This window comes from Colius striatus, chromosome 2 (assembly GCF_028858725.1).
Source record: "Colius striatus isolate bColStr4 chromosome 2, bColStr4.1.hap1, whole genome shotgun sequence".
Classification (NCBI taxonomy): Eukaryota; Metazoa; Chordata; class Aves; order Coliiformes; family Coliidae; genus Colius; species Colius striatus.
In genome coordinates, this window is record NC_084760.1 from 111,798,265 (window position 1) to 111,811,215 (window position 12,951).

The 12,951-nt window shown below is 50.7% G+C and overlaps 1 protein-coding gene across 1 annotated transcript in view; it reads right to left on the reverse strand.

Moving 5' to 3' along the window:
* Nucleotides 1-5,425: 5,425 nt before the first annotated feature.
* Nucleotides 5,426-12,951, reverse strand: part of WDPCP (WD repeat containing planar cell polarity effector) — a 105,053-nt gene continuing 97,527 nt past the window's right edge. Inside the window, exons 16-17 of the mRNA XM_061990440.1 lie at nt 12,066-12,094; nt 5,426-5,521 (exon numbers count right to left, since the gene is read on the reverse strand). Of these exons, the coding sequence (XP_061846424.1) occupies nt 5,471-5,521; nt 12,066-12,094 (80 nt within the window). The 3' untranslated portion in view covers nt 5,426-5,470. The remainder of the gene's footprint in view (nt 5,522-12,065; nt 12,095-12,951) is intronic.

Consider the following 12,951-nt stretch of genomic DNA (forward strand, 5'->3'; position numbering starts at 1 on the left):
GCTTGCTGGGGGTAGGGTTTTCGGTTTGGTTATTCGGGTTTTTTAAGCTCCTTTTGCCGGGTGGAGCGTTGCCGCTGGTCCGGGCTGCAGCCCCCTCCCCGGGCCCGGCCGCATTCCCCGCTCCGGGACGGTGCTTTCCAGCGGCTTTGCCTCGTACAGAGGGACCCTGTAAGCGTGATTTTTGATGCCGTAAAACTACATTTACCCCTTCCACTGTAAGGCAACCCCCCCCCCCCCCCCCCCCTTGCCCTTTTCTCCCCCCCACCCCCAAATAAAATCCAAAGTAATAAATGCGGTGGTGTCCTGTCCTCCTTCCTCCCTCCCTTCCTCCTCTTCCCCAGGAAACCTCCCTGGGGGAAGTGAGGAGTTTGGGAAATGCTTCCCCGGAGGGGTCCCAGCGGGATTTTGAGGAGTGGGGTGTGATGAGTTTGTGAGTGCTCCTCAGGGGGGAACCTCTGCAGGTGTGGGCTGGGATTTGCTTTTATGTTAATTGATGCTGTTAATTGGTTACTGATTTACTGCTGCACCGCGGTGCCGGTGGGACTCACGGGATGGGCAAACGCTGGCCCGACGGTAACCCGCCCGCGCTCCTGCCGCCCCCACGGGCAGCCCCGGGGCGGGGTGGGGTGCGAGGGCCGCTCGGACACACCACACAGACAGAGCCCCCCGCCCCTGTGCAGGGAGGGATGCTCGGCACCCCTGCTGCCAGCCCGGCCTCCCGGTGCTTCCCTCCTCAGCCCGGGAAAGCGGGATCGATTCTTCCTCGTGACAGTCTCCCCCTCTTGCTTTATTTTTCTCTCCCTAGACCTTCCCCATAGTTGTTGGAGGCTGCCTGCTGGTTCTGGGGCTTTTCCCACCCCCACAGGACCGGCGCTGAGGGGATCAGCGAGGCCACTGCTACCCTGCTTGGGCCACTGATGCACAACAGGGGACATTCCCAAATTCTCATCCTCTTTCCTGCGGTTTTGCAGCAGTTCCCGCTGCAGCTGGGAGCCCCGGGGCCGTGTCGTGTGCCCCTGTCCCTGATATCCTCAGGCATCTCCAGGAGCGGGGACCACGGTGTTGTGGGGAGAGGTGAGTGGTGTTGAGGCATCGGTGTGCTGTGGGAAGGTTTGCTGCCACAGACACCGGGAAACGGGCTGCAGGGGGAAAACAAGAAGGGTCAACCCCAGTGCCACTGGTGCAAACCCGGTGCATCTTTCCAGGGTCATGGCCACGGCACAGCCCCGAGGAGGGGGGGCAGCTGGTAGGCTCCTGCAGCACGGAGAGATGGGAGGGAATGGGTGCAGCTGAGTCGATTTAGGGGGATTTTTCTTCTTTAAACGGTTCTTTTCCTTGTTGTCTCCTTCAGTGCACGTATATATATATATTATATAGATTTAGATATACATATACACACACATAGAATAATTGCCTTCTTGCAAGCACTAGGAAGGTACTGGTGGCACCAAAGGGTGTCTGTACAGGCAGTTTGAGAGAGAACCACACATGCTGGCTCTGGGTACCACCAGCTGACACATCCACAAGCCCTTCTTTTAAAGGGGGGGGGGGAAGTTATCACAGCCCTCCTGGAGCTGTAAAACAAAAAACAACCCAAAAAACCAAAAAGTGAACCGAAGCTGCCCTCCCAGATTTAATGAGCACCTGAGGGACAAGAGCCAGCAGGTGTATAACATTATTTTCACCCCCAACCCACTTCATCTTCAAACAAAAATTAGACCTCATCTTCCTTAAAAACTGTGTTTAGTTACAACTCGGGCAATCAGCCCACGGACACAGTCAAGAGGGAAGCCTCAATTTCAGTGTTTGGTGACGTGGTCCTAACCCTCCTCATCCAGCACCCCTCAGTGTAGCTGGGAGCTGCTTTGGGTCACCAAGAGGTCTCCAGAGGAACCCCTTCCACTGCAATTTGTGTACCCAGCAGCACCCAGCGCCGTAGCTCAGTGGCATCTCCAGCATCCCCCACGCCACAATTCAGGCCTTCTCCTGTCCCACTTGTGCAGACCCGGAGCACGGCGGCAGGGCGAGTCGCTGAGCACAGCACAGCTGCTGGTGGGGGCACAGAGGAGACCTGCTCCAGATCACATCAAATAATGGCTTTGCCCTCAGTGCTTGCCTTCGTTTTATATTATTTAGGTTTTTTGTGTCACATTCTTCCCAGCCCTGGAGTTTCTTCGAAGCTTGACAAGCATGACTGACACAGGAACAGCCAGTTTGCTGCAAAACACTTAAAACTGCTTTCTACTTATTTATTTTTCCCTGGCATTGGGTAGAAACATCCTAGAAAAAACGGCACGGAGACTCCCCAGCACAATGACACAGCTGAGCTGAGCACGGTCCGACCTCATCCTCCCCTCCCCATCCGTGGCTTGTTGCCAGCAGCGTGGGCAACGTGTGACACGTGCCCATGGGGGGGAAGGAAAAGGTCCTGCCTGGGTTTGGCAGGTGGCCTGGCACCCCCCAATTCGCTGTCAGCAAAGCAGCACTGCTGGGGCTTGTGTGGTGGAGCAAACTTCTCCCAGCACAGGCTCCCCTGAGGCTGGCGCGGGTGCTGCCGCCCCGAGCGCGTGTCTTGGCAGGTAAAGCGGTGCCCGGCTCCGGGAGCAGGCGCCAGCGGCAGCACGGGGCTTTCCTTTTTTTTTTGGGCAGCCTGGTTGTGAAACAGCTGCCTGCTTGACTCCATGCCTCACGTCTCAAGCAAGAAAGCTGCTGGGTGTATGACTACTACTTTTTGAATAGCATTTGCCGCTGGACCACGGTGCTGCCGGCGGGACAGAGGCTGGTGCCGTGGTGCCAAGACGCCAGGTTATGCACATGACCGGTGAAGCTCCTGCCTCTTGCCCAAGCACCTGCTCTCACAGTGCTTTCTTGTCTGTAAGTCAAAGTCCAGGGCTTGGTGAGGGGAAAGAGGGGTTGGAATATAACCCGACTCGGGCTGCTGTTGATTTTTGTGTTTGGTGCTCTGTGGACCTCAAATAATTTATGATCTATTTGCTGTTATCAGAGTATTTGCTCTGAGTCTCTGCTTGAAAATCTTTGCTTTTAAATGTTCTGCAGGTGACAGGGAGCCGTGAGGGGTGATGATGCGAAGGCCCTTGGTGGCACTTAGACATGTGGAGATGGGTACAGGCTGGGCAGGGTCACTGCTGGCAGGGGTGGCTGCCCGCTGGTTGGGGGTGCAGGAGGTGCTTTGGGGATGCAAAAAGTTCTGGCTGAGCATCAATCAAATGATTAAAAGAAATCATAATTACAAGTTTCAGGAGACATACCCAGTAACATGACTTATTACAGTTATTTTGTGGACAGCCTTTCTGGCAGAGTGCAAAGAAAGCAGATGATGACAGATGAATAAGGAGCCATCGCACCCCAGTGTTCGCGGTTTTTCCTCGTGCTGACCTCTACGTTAGCCAGTCACTGCTAATTCATGCACTTGGAGTAGCAATTAAAGCCCATAAAACCCCACATCGGTTCCAAACCTGTTTTGAATTCGTCAATAAAAATCTGCTGGTGTAAGTCCCGGCTGAGGAACCTGCTGTACTGGTGAGTTCTTCTTTCATGTCGTGGGGCCGAGCACAAAAAGCTGCGGGGAAGGAGGAGGGTGAAAATGGTCAGAGGGCTGAAGCCTAAAGGAAAACATATGCCTATTTCCAGTTAAATCCCTATTCAACATTTTGCTTTGGTTTTGTTTCTTGGGGCTTTTTTCCCCAGACAGACAGGACTTTTCCAAGAAAGCCTTCAGAGGAGTTTTTTTTCCCCTTTCTTTAATGAAAAACTGTGATTTTAGGCAGCGGCATTCTGGATCTTATGTACATTTCTAGTATCACTTCCTGTATATTTTTTAAGCTGAAATCCTCTTAGCATGCAAAGTAAATAGATTATGATATACTGAAGGATTACGAATCACCGTCTGGTGTCAGATTAATCCCTCATATAGACCATCACTTGTACTGACAGAAATATGGCTGCAATTCAGCACACGGGAAAATAGCTGCGCGGCGAAGCAACGCCGAAGGACGCGGCCCATCCTCACCCCGTCTGTGGTTCAGGAAGCACATTCAAATCCGTGGGACATTCAAGGCATCTTCCCCTCCAAGCCCTGTGTAAAGCACAGCCGTCCCAGGCACGGCTCTGCACGGGGAGGTGCCGCAGCTGCCTGCTCTCTTTCAAAGCTCTATTAATGTTTTTCCCCCGTTGGGTGTACAAATCCTCCCGCACCTTCCCCTATGTGTTGTAGCCCATTTGCTCCCTTCGACCTGCAAAGCCAAAAAATAAGGCTCATTCGAATCTGTTTGAATATGCTCATGGAAAGGTGATGGCTTGGGTAAAGTGCTGAAATGGATTGGGAGGGGTTCTTTTCCTGGCGTTATCAAAACCGCCCGTCGTGCGGCAGGAATTGAGCAGGATTTTGGCTCATGGGGAAAAAGTGAGCACAAATCTTTCATTTGGGTAAATGAAGAATTTTGGTTAATACTTCAACAGCTTGTGTTGGTGTATTGGGGTTTTTATTTCACATTATGCCTTCATTTTCAGTCCATTCATTCTACAAACGTGTTTGTCATACAAAACCTATTTCGAGAAGCTCATCGGGGTTGCAACCACTTAGTGCCTCCCCAAAAAAAAACCCCTCAAGCTTATCCCACACACACATGCCTATGGTAAAGTACAAAATCCTCCCCCTGCATCCAGACACTCTGCACCCCATCAAACGGTGGGAAGAAAACCCTGCGATGACACTCGTCCCTCTCTTCACTGTCAAAAACACCCGTAGAGGGCTGAAACGGGTTACGTTCCCTTCTCAGTGCATCTTCTCTTGGTGGTTAGAGGAGGCAGATTAAAATCTGGACTCCAATGGAATGATGTTTAAGAGGCTCCATGTCCCTTTTTTTTTTCCCCCCTTCTTCTTCTTCATGGCAAAATAATGGTTATTCAACTAAGATGATATATCTAGATATGAAAATGGAGAGCATTCTTTGAAGGATGCTGCCGACTGCGAAAGGCTGCTCCTTCACAGAGGTATCCTGAGTGAAGATTTTATCTGCTGCTATCTCAATAGGACGGGATTTCAGAGCCTTAAGTGGAAATTCAAATCTGCTTCCAAGTGAAGATTGTTAAAATATATAATGCATAGAGAATTACAGACTTTCTCCTGAGAAGTTTATATTGTCATCCACACCCCCCCCCAAATTTTTGAGCATTGTACATTAAATCCACGTTTACACACTTTTTTGAATGACTTGATGAAAACATCACCAAATTGCCCTCCACGAGCAAAGATGGGGCAGTTTGTTCACAGACACCTTTGTGCTAACTCAGAAGTAACTTGCAGGTCTGAAGGCAGCATCTTTGATAAGCCTGGTGCTTTATCATCTGCTTGTGGTAGGATCCAGGGCTGGCTGGAAGTTTGCTGAAGGACTTTCTGTGAACTTCACCACCTTGGTGAGGTTTCCCCTTCTTTGCTCTGGCAGGTCAGTCACACCATCCCGAAGTGCACGACTTTGAGAGACCCGCTGTTTCCAGTCTCCTGTGTGGGAGAAAGACAGGTGGGATCAGGCAGGCTTCAGGGACAGGCAACGAGGGATGGAAACACAGTTATTGGAAACACCATCCCATCCCAGGGAGAAGAGGCCAAACGCAGACACCATCCCTGTTTGGCCTGGGAATGGAGGATGTAGCCCTAAAGCAGTGGACACTGCATTTTAAGGTAAGGCACCTCTCTCCCTGTTTTTTAAACCCCTTTTCAACACCACCCCCCGCCTCCTGCTGCTCGAGGAAACCAGGGGCTGCGGGTCCAGCGACTGCTCACAGTGTCCCCTGGGTTGGGACATGAGGGGCCAGGAGCTGAGGCTCCACCTGACCCTTTTGCCCCGGTGCCTGGAAGCTTATTGGCAAAAGTGAAACTTTAGGTTTTTGTTATCTTTTAATTAAAGCATCCTGTGAACACTACAGGCCTGGGCTCATGCCAGCGGGTAGCGAGCCAGGTTGTCAAAGTTACGCAGGGGATAGGGTTTTGCATTCCTCAGGCCATGCAAATACGTCTGATTTATGCAGAAATCCCGAGTGGAAACCTCAGTCCTCTGGTTTCGCAAAGCACACGAGGATGGAGTGGGGAGAAGATGTGCCCCAGACAGAGGTTATGATTTCATAACGTGGGCTAGCGTGCCTTGAGAAATGCACGAAATACTTCACCTTGGAAAGTGCTGTAGTCTAGTGAGTCATTGCTTTCTTTTGAATTACGGGTGAGTAGCCAGCCCTTCGTGATGCAAATAAAAAAAAAACTAGGTGTGGAGCTGAAAACAAAGGGAAAACGTGTGTTTGTCCTGTCTCAGAGGGCAAGACATGCTGGCTGGCGTGGGAAAGGAGGTGGGCTCGGCCCCAGGAGGTGGCTGGCGGGGCCGTGTGAGGCTGCGGGAGCGAGTGCGGACGGGACTCGTGTGAGCGACTCGCTGCTGCTTGACTTCAGGAAAGAGGAAAAGAAAAAAAAAATCCCCTAACAGCTCTTGCAGCTTCATAAGGAACCTTTACAGAGCAGCAGCTCCATCTCATGGCATGTACATTTAACCACAGAGATAGAGATCAGCCTCTGAAACTGCATTCCTGTGTACAACCTCCCTACCTCAGCGCGGACAGAGCTGTAACAGCGCGACAGCTCCAAACCAGAGCCGTGAGGACACCGAGTTTTGTTTCCAGCCTGTCACTTGGCACATCCCTTGCAGGGTGATGACAGGAGGTTGCTTGGCCACAATATGACCCCCTGTTAATTCTTGGAGGTAGTTTTAAGATGACATGAAAGCATTTCCTCATTGGAACCACTGCCTCCATCCCAGACTACACTGGGTTGAAAATGGAAGCATGGCTTTGCTGCTGCCTAGGTAGGTGTCTTCAAGAAGGTTGTAAGCTGACTTTCTCAGTGGCAGCCTTCACAGGAGGGCTGTCTGTATGTGCCTTGGTTTTTGGGTGGCTACAAGCTTTCTGTGGGCTCTCCTTGCTCTCCAAATGGCACTTGTTAAAGGCTCCAAAAATATGAAAGGTTTATTTACTTTGCAGGGCAGTCAAAACAGGAAACCCTTGAAGAGCAGCAGCTGAAGGTAAAGAGCATCATCTGAAGGTAAGGAGCATCATCTGAAGGCTCTTTTTTCCTTATAGCTATGTCACTGCCTGATGCAGAGAGGTTTCTGCTGGTGCTTGCTCTGGGTACCAAAGGAATAGCCCCTCGAGGAAAAAAAAAGCCCCACGTTTGACCATTTAGAGTCCACAGCTGTTTGGGTTGATCCCTGTTGTTCAAGGCTCAGGGTCCCAAGTGCATTGGATAGGTATCTGACTCAGGTGTTTAGATTTCTGACTTGTGCCTCTGCCTGGGGTGAGGTTAATGAGAACTCCCATTCCTCACCAACCCAGCTCTCCAGACCTACATAGGTGCTTTTTATACCTCCATAAAAGGTACTTGCAACCCTCTGTGGTCAGGCCACAGCTGACTTTGTGGTGTCGCGTGGGAAGCCTGTGAAGTGGCATCAAGCTTGTAGAGGTGTTTAATGCTAATCAAAGGCTGAAGAGCAATAATGACTTGCAACCTTCTTCTGACATTCACATCTATTCTGATGCAGCACCTTGGCAGTAAGAGACCCCTTCATGACTTGATGAGAGTTGATTTTCGTAGGGCAAAAAGAGGGCTGTCCAGGAAACAGGGGAAGCCAGCATTGTCGTGCTGCTGCCTATGGTAATGAGCAGCTAGTCATCCAGAGAAGGGAAACATGAATATCCTGACAGGAGAGCATCCACTCGTGCCCTGGAGAGTTCAGATTGTGGGGCTTTGCATGGTAATGATGTGGTCCTGCTCCAGCAGGCGAAGGGAGGAGCAGTATGGGAAGGCATACCCTGTAACTGAAGAGCCACTAAACCATCTGGGACCTTCAGGGATAACAGGACAGATGCAGCGCTCGGCTCAGTCTCCCCAGGTCTGAGGCAGAACGGAGGATCCCTTTGGTTTCCTGGAAGGGGAAATGAGGAGACAGCTCTTCCCTGTGCTGCCCTATCGTTATGCTTTTTCTCCTGGGGATTATTCTCAAGGGCATGATGAAGGTGAGAAAGGAGGAGAGTGGGACAGGCAGGAAGAAATGAAGGAATCATGGGGAATTTATTTTAAACCCATTCCTTCAGGTGGAAACTGCTCGATTCCAGGCTATGTGGAAAGACATGACTGCTAGGACTCACTGGTACTGCTCCCTTTCACTGGAAATGCCTTGTTCCCCTTGGATAGCATCACATAAGACCTTTCTGGCTGACAGGTGTTTAGCTGAGTGATAATACATTAAAATAAGCATTTGGTAGCCACAGGGCACCACTGGCTTCAGCATCTCAAATATGCTCAGTCTCCAGGCCAGAAACAGAGCAGTCAAGAATGATATTTTCCAAAGGGTCTTTTTTGTACCAGCACTGGTGAGTAGGACACCTGCAGGCTTAGTTTTGCTAATCTTAGGCTGGATGAGAGACTCTCTCTACATGGAGACTCTTTGAACCAACCCTGATCAAAGCAGCAAGGCTAGGCTGGGTCTTGAGCACCATGGCCTTCGAAGCTATCCTCATCCCATCTCTAGCCTTTCCTGGAAGACAGGATTGAGGCTGAACACCAAATCCTGACCATACCACATATTGCGGATGGGATGCTTGCTCCTCATTTCACAGAATCCCAGAATGACAGGGGTTGGAAGGTAGCTCTAGAGATCATCCAGCTCATTCTGCTGCTAAAGCAGGTTCCCCTCCATCAGGTCACACAGGAACATGTCCAGGCAGGCTTGGAAACCTCCAAAGGAGACTCCACACCCTCCCTGGGTAGCCTGTGCCCTGGCTCCCTCACCTGAACAGCAGAGAAGTTTTTTCTTGTGTTCAAGTGGAGCTTCCTCTGTTCCAGCTTGTGCCTGTTACCCCCTGTCCTGTCACTGCTGAACAAGGACTGGCCCCATCCTCTTGACAACCATCCTTTAAGTACTTGTTAGTGCCGATTAGCTCCCCTCTTGGTCTTCTCTGCTCCTGGCTCAACAGCCTCAGGTCTCTCAGCTTTTCATCCTAAGAGAGATGTTCCAGTCTCCTAATTATCTTGGAATTGCTCTGCTGGACTGTCTCCAGCAGTTCTCTGTCACTCTTGAGCTGGGTAGCCCAGAACTGGACACAGTACTCTAAAAGAGGCCTCACCTCCACCCCCAGCCACGGGATCCTCTGCTCATCACTGGTCCCAAAGCAGCTTGGGCAAAGCGAGGTAGTCTGCACTGACCCTTCCTGTGAGCTGAGACTTCAGCTGCAGCCCTTGCCTCTGAGCCACCCATCACATGCTGCGGGGCTCCTGCTTTCCTCTAGAAAACAAGCCTTACTTGATTGCCTGAGTGTTGCTTGGCTGCGTGACAGCCAGCTGCTCTGGCAGGTGACTGGGAACATTTCGTTGCACGATCTTTACAGTTTCAGGGAGGAGAAGCTTCCTCATAGCTGAGCGCTACGAGCGAGGGACGTGTGTCACGATGCACCTACAAGGGATCAGGTCTGTGTCAGCTGTGTCCCCACTGAGGCCTCCTTGGCCATTTGCACTGGGGATCAGGCACTTCTGCCTCCAGCCTTTCACCAACACACTGGTGAGGGGGAGCAAAGCGAATGCTCTGTCTCACAGCTGCAGAATTGACTGTGCAAGAAGGGCTGGGTTTTGGGTGTGCTCCCCTCGCGTGGCACCGAGCCCAGTATTGTGAGGGCTCCCTCTGAAGCAATGTGCGGGAAGCAGTGGTGGAGGGATGCCAGCCTGGGGGGGAGCAGCAGGGAGAAAGGGGGACCTTGGAGACGGGCTGCATCAAATACAGGCCAGGGGCGTCCAGCTGCAGAGCTGCTGCTGATGGTGGGTTTGGGTTGGATTCAGGATGGGTTGAACTAAAGCCACAGGTCAGTCCAGTTAGAAGGAACTGCTTTGAAATGGTGGGTGTCGGTTCCTCCATTGGTACCCGCTTGCTGCAAGACTTCTGAGTCTCAACATGCTGCCAACAGTCAGGACAGAACAGTGTTGGAAACATACTCCCAGAAGCGCAAAGTTAGTGTTGCGTGGATGGCTTTTTTACTCCAAAAAACCTGGTGTGCACATCAGGCTCCTCCTTATTCAGTTTCCTCTGCAGCCCACGCGCTCGTCACAGCTGTTGCCTCCTTCCCCTTAGTGCTGTGAGAACCAGAGCAGCTCAGCAAGGATGGAGGTGGCCCCATTTTCTTGTGCACAAGCAACTCTACACTTTCACCGGCACCCCAGATGTCACACTTTGCCCCACCAGCTTTTACCAATGGTGACCACTCAGCTGCAGTGACTTTCTGGAATTAAAGGACGCTTTAACCACTCCCTTGTGGGAGGGATGTGATGGCAAAGCTTTCCTCTTCGTATCACTCCCATTATACAGCCCGTGCATTTGCGCTCGTGGATTTTTACCATGGCAGTCCAGAGCTTTCAAACAAACTTCTCAGTTTGTTAATGCAACTGCTTACGTGAGGCCTAGGAGCACCTTACAGACAGCTCAGGGAAGGAGCAGTTAACTGCTGGATAACTCAACTGCAGACCCAGGAATCCCACCGGTATCTCCAGACCATCACCACTGCTCTATCTTCCTTTACTCTGTATCCTGAGACCACTAAAGCCATCGAAGGGCCACCTGGGACGTCCTCTGAGTATGGGGCAAATGATGTCACCTGCTTGCCAGCCCTTCCCCATCCTCCACTCAAGGAGCAGGCACAGGGGCCCATGGGAGGCTGCAGAGGTGGGGCCGGCTCTTGTTGTTCTCCAGCGCTTTGGGACTGGTAGAACAGCTCTTAGAGCACGATTTTACTTGGCACAGGTTGGTTTTGTAATGAAAGAAATAAATAAGTGCCATCCTGCTCTCCTGGGAGGTTGAAACATTTCCTTTCCTTTTTCTTTCTTTCTTTTTTTTTTTTAAATGATCTGTTTGTACCGAGGCCAGACATTGAATACTTTGGCCTCAAAAAGAAAAGTTTCAACAAGAACTGTAATTGGGAGGAGGCTAAAATACAGGCAGTCTTGTGCCTGCATTCATGCTGACATGAGACAGCTTTTATTTTACTATTTTATTTTACTTTCTTTTATTTTACTTTCTTTTATTTTACTTTCTTTTATTTTACTTTCTTTTATTTTACTTTCTTTTATTTTACTTTTATTATTTTACTATTTTGCTTTATTTTTCTTTTAAGTTTCTTTTCCTGCAGGAGTGCACTGGTGCTGCATGCTGCTGACTCACCAGCTCTGGAGACAAGGCTGCCCTATGTATGTGCTCAATATGCGCCCCCACTGACTCCCAACCACCTGGGGCACCAAACCAGTCCAAGAAGCAATGTCCCCATGGGAGAAGACAGGTGTAGCTGAGGCATTTTGGGGATAGAGTAGGGTCTCCCTCCTCACATGGAGGTCACACACACACAGAATCTTAAGGGTTGGAAGGGACCTCAAAAGATCATCTAGTCCAACCCCCTGTTGCCAGAGCAGGCCACCTACAGTAGGTCTCCTCCTCCCCTGTCCCGGTGAGCTTCTCGTGGGCTGGAAGTGAGAGCACCTGAGCCAGCACGGGAGACAAGAGGGAGGAAGACATAGGACCAGAGCCTGGTGGTGGGGGAAGGGATGGTCTACCTTTTTTGGCAGCACCTTGCAGCTAAATCAGCTTAAAGCGATCATGAAACCATAGGGTAGAATTTCACTCCTCTTTCCTGTGGCCTCGCTCTTGCAAGCGCCAGTATGAGCGGCGGTTGGCTGGTGGAAGATGAACGTGGATGGAGAACAATAAGTCCTTTCTTAGGTCCCATCCAACAGGCACTGGATAATAATAATGATAATTTTCAACTTTTATGCGCTGCACTGATTCAAAGCCACAAAAGAAGCCCTACTTGAGCAGTGCAGCACAGGAGCATTGCTACTGATTTCAGTGAGAGCCCTGCAGGCAGACAGCTTGCAGGGACAGGCTCGGGGAGTTTCAGGAAGCTGTAAAATAGAGTAAATAATAATAAGCAGAAATAAAAAAACCCAAACCCAATCAGAAATGCATTACCTGCTCTGAAGGAACTGCTCTCAAGTTTCCTGCAAGAAGAAAAGAAAAAGATCACCATGTTATTTGCATTCTGTTTAACTTGCTGAAAAACCCAAACAAACAAGGGGATGGTATTAGGTAACTCTTTCACTTTTTCTTTTGACAGGCCACAGCTATTTTATATCCTGTTACTCGATGGATGAATTAAAATGTTTAATATATTGCTTATGCAAGTCTATACATGTAGGATATTCCCTCAAACACTGCACCACGTTAAAGCAACGGTGATTTGGGTGGATAGGGTGATGTGGATGGGGGGGGGTCCCCACATCATTCCAGCTCAGCAGGGAGCTGTTGCAGGAGTGGGATGCACACGCTGTGACAGAGCCGTGGCTGCAGCACACCTCTCTGCCTGCAGTGGGGCAGCTCCACGGTGGTGAAGCTCAATATGAGCTGCCCGCCTGAGCGTTCAGCTTGTGTCTCAGGAGGGTTTTGCAGCCTGTGTGCTGTTGGGTTGCTGCTGGAGGTGCTTGAGGTTGAGGCTTCGTGTTACAGCTTGAGCTGAATTAACAGCTGCCAACATCAAAAAGAAGTCCTGCTGCAGGCAATGTGCTTCTGCCCCTCACTTGGTGCTGTCTGAGGTGACCGCTGTCCTCCAGGCAAGGCAGTCGGGTTCAGGGGATGGACAAAAGCCCACGGGAAAGAAAACAGGTAGTTTTGGGGGCTGGGGTAATATGCAGGAGGCCCCGTGTGATCCCGTGAACGTGGGTGGAAGAAGGTGGTGAGAGGGAAGCAGCACCTTCCCGTTTTGACGGCGTAAAGCTGTCAGTTCAACTGTAACGTGGACGCACACCTGTAGCTGGCTTGTTTGAAACTATCCATTTCAGTTGTGGCTATAGGAACCACA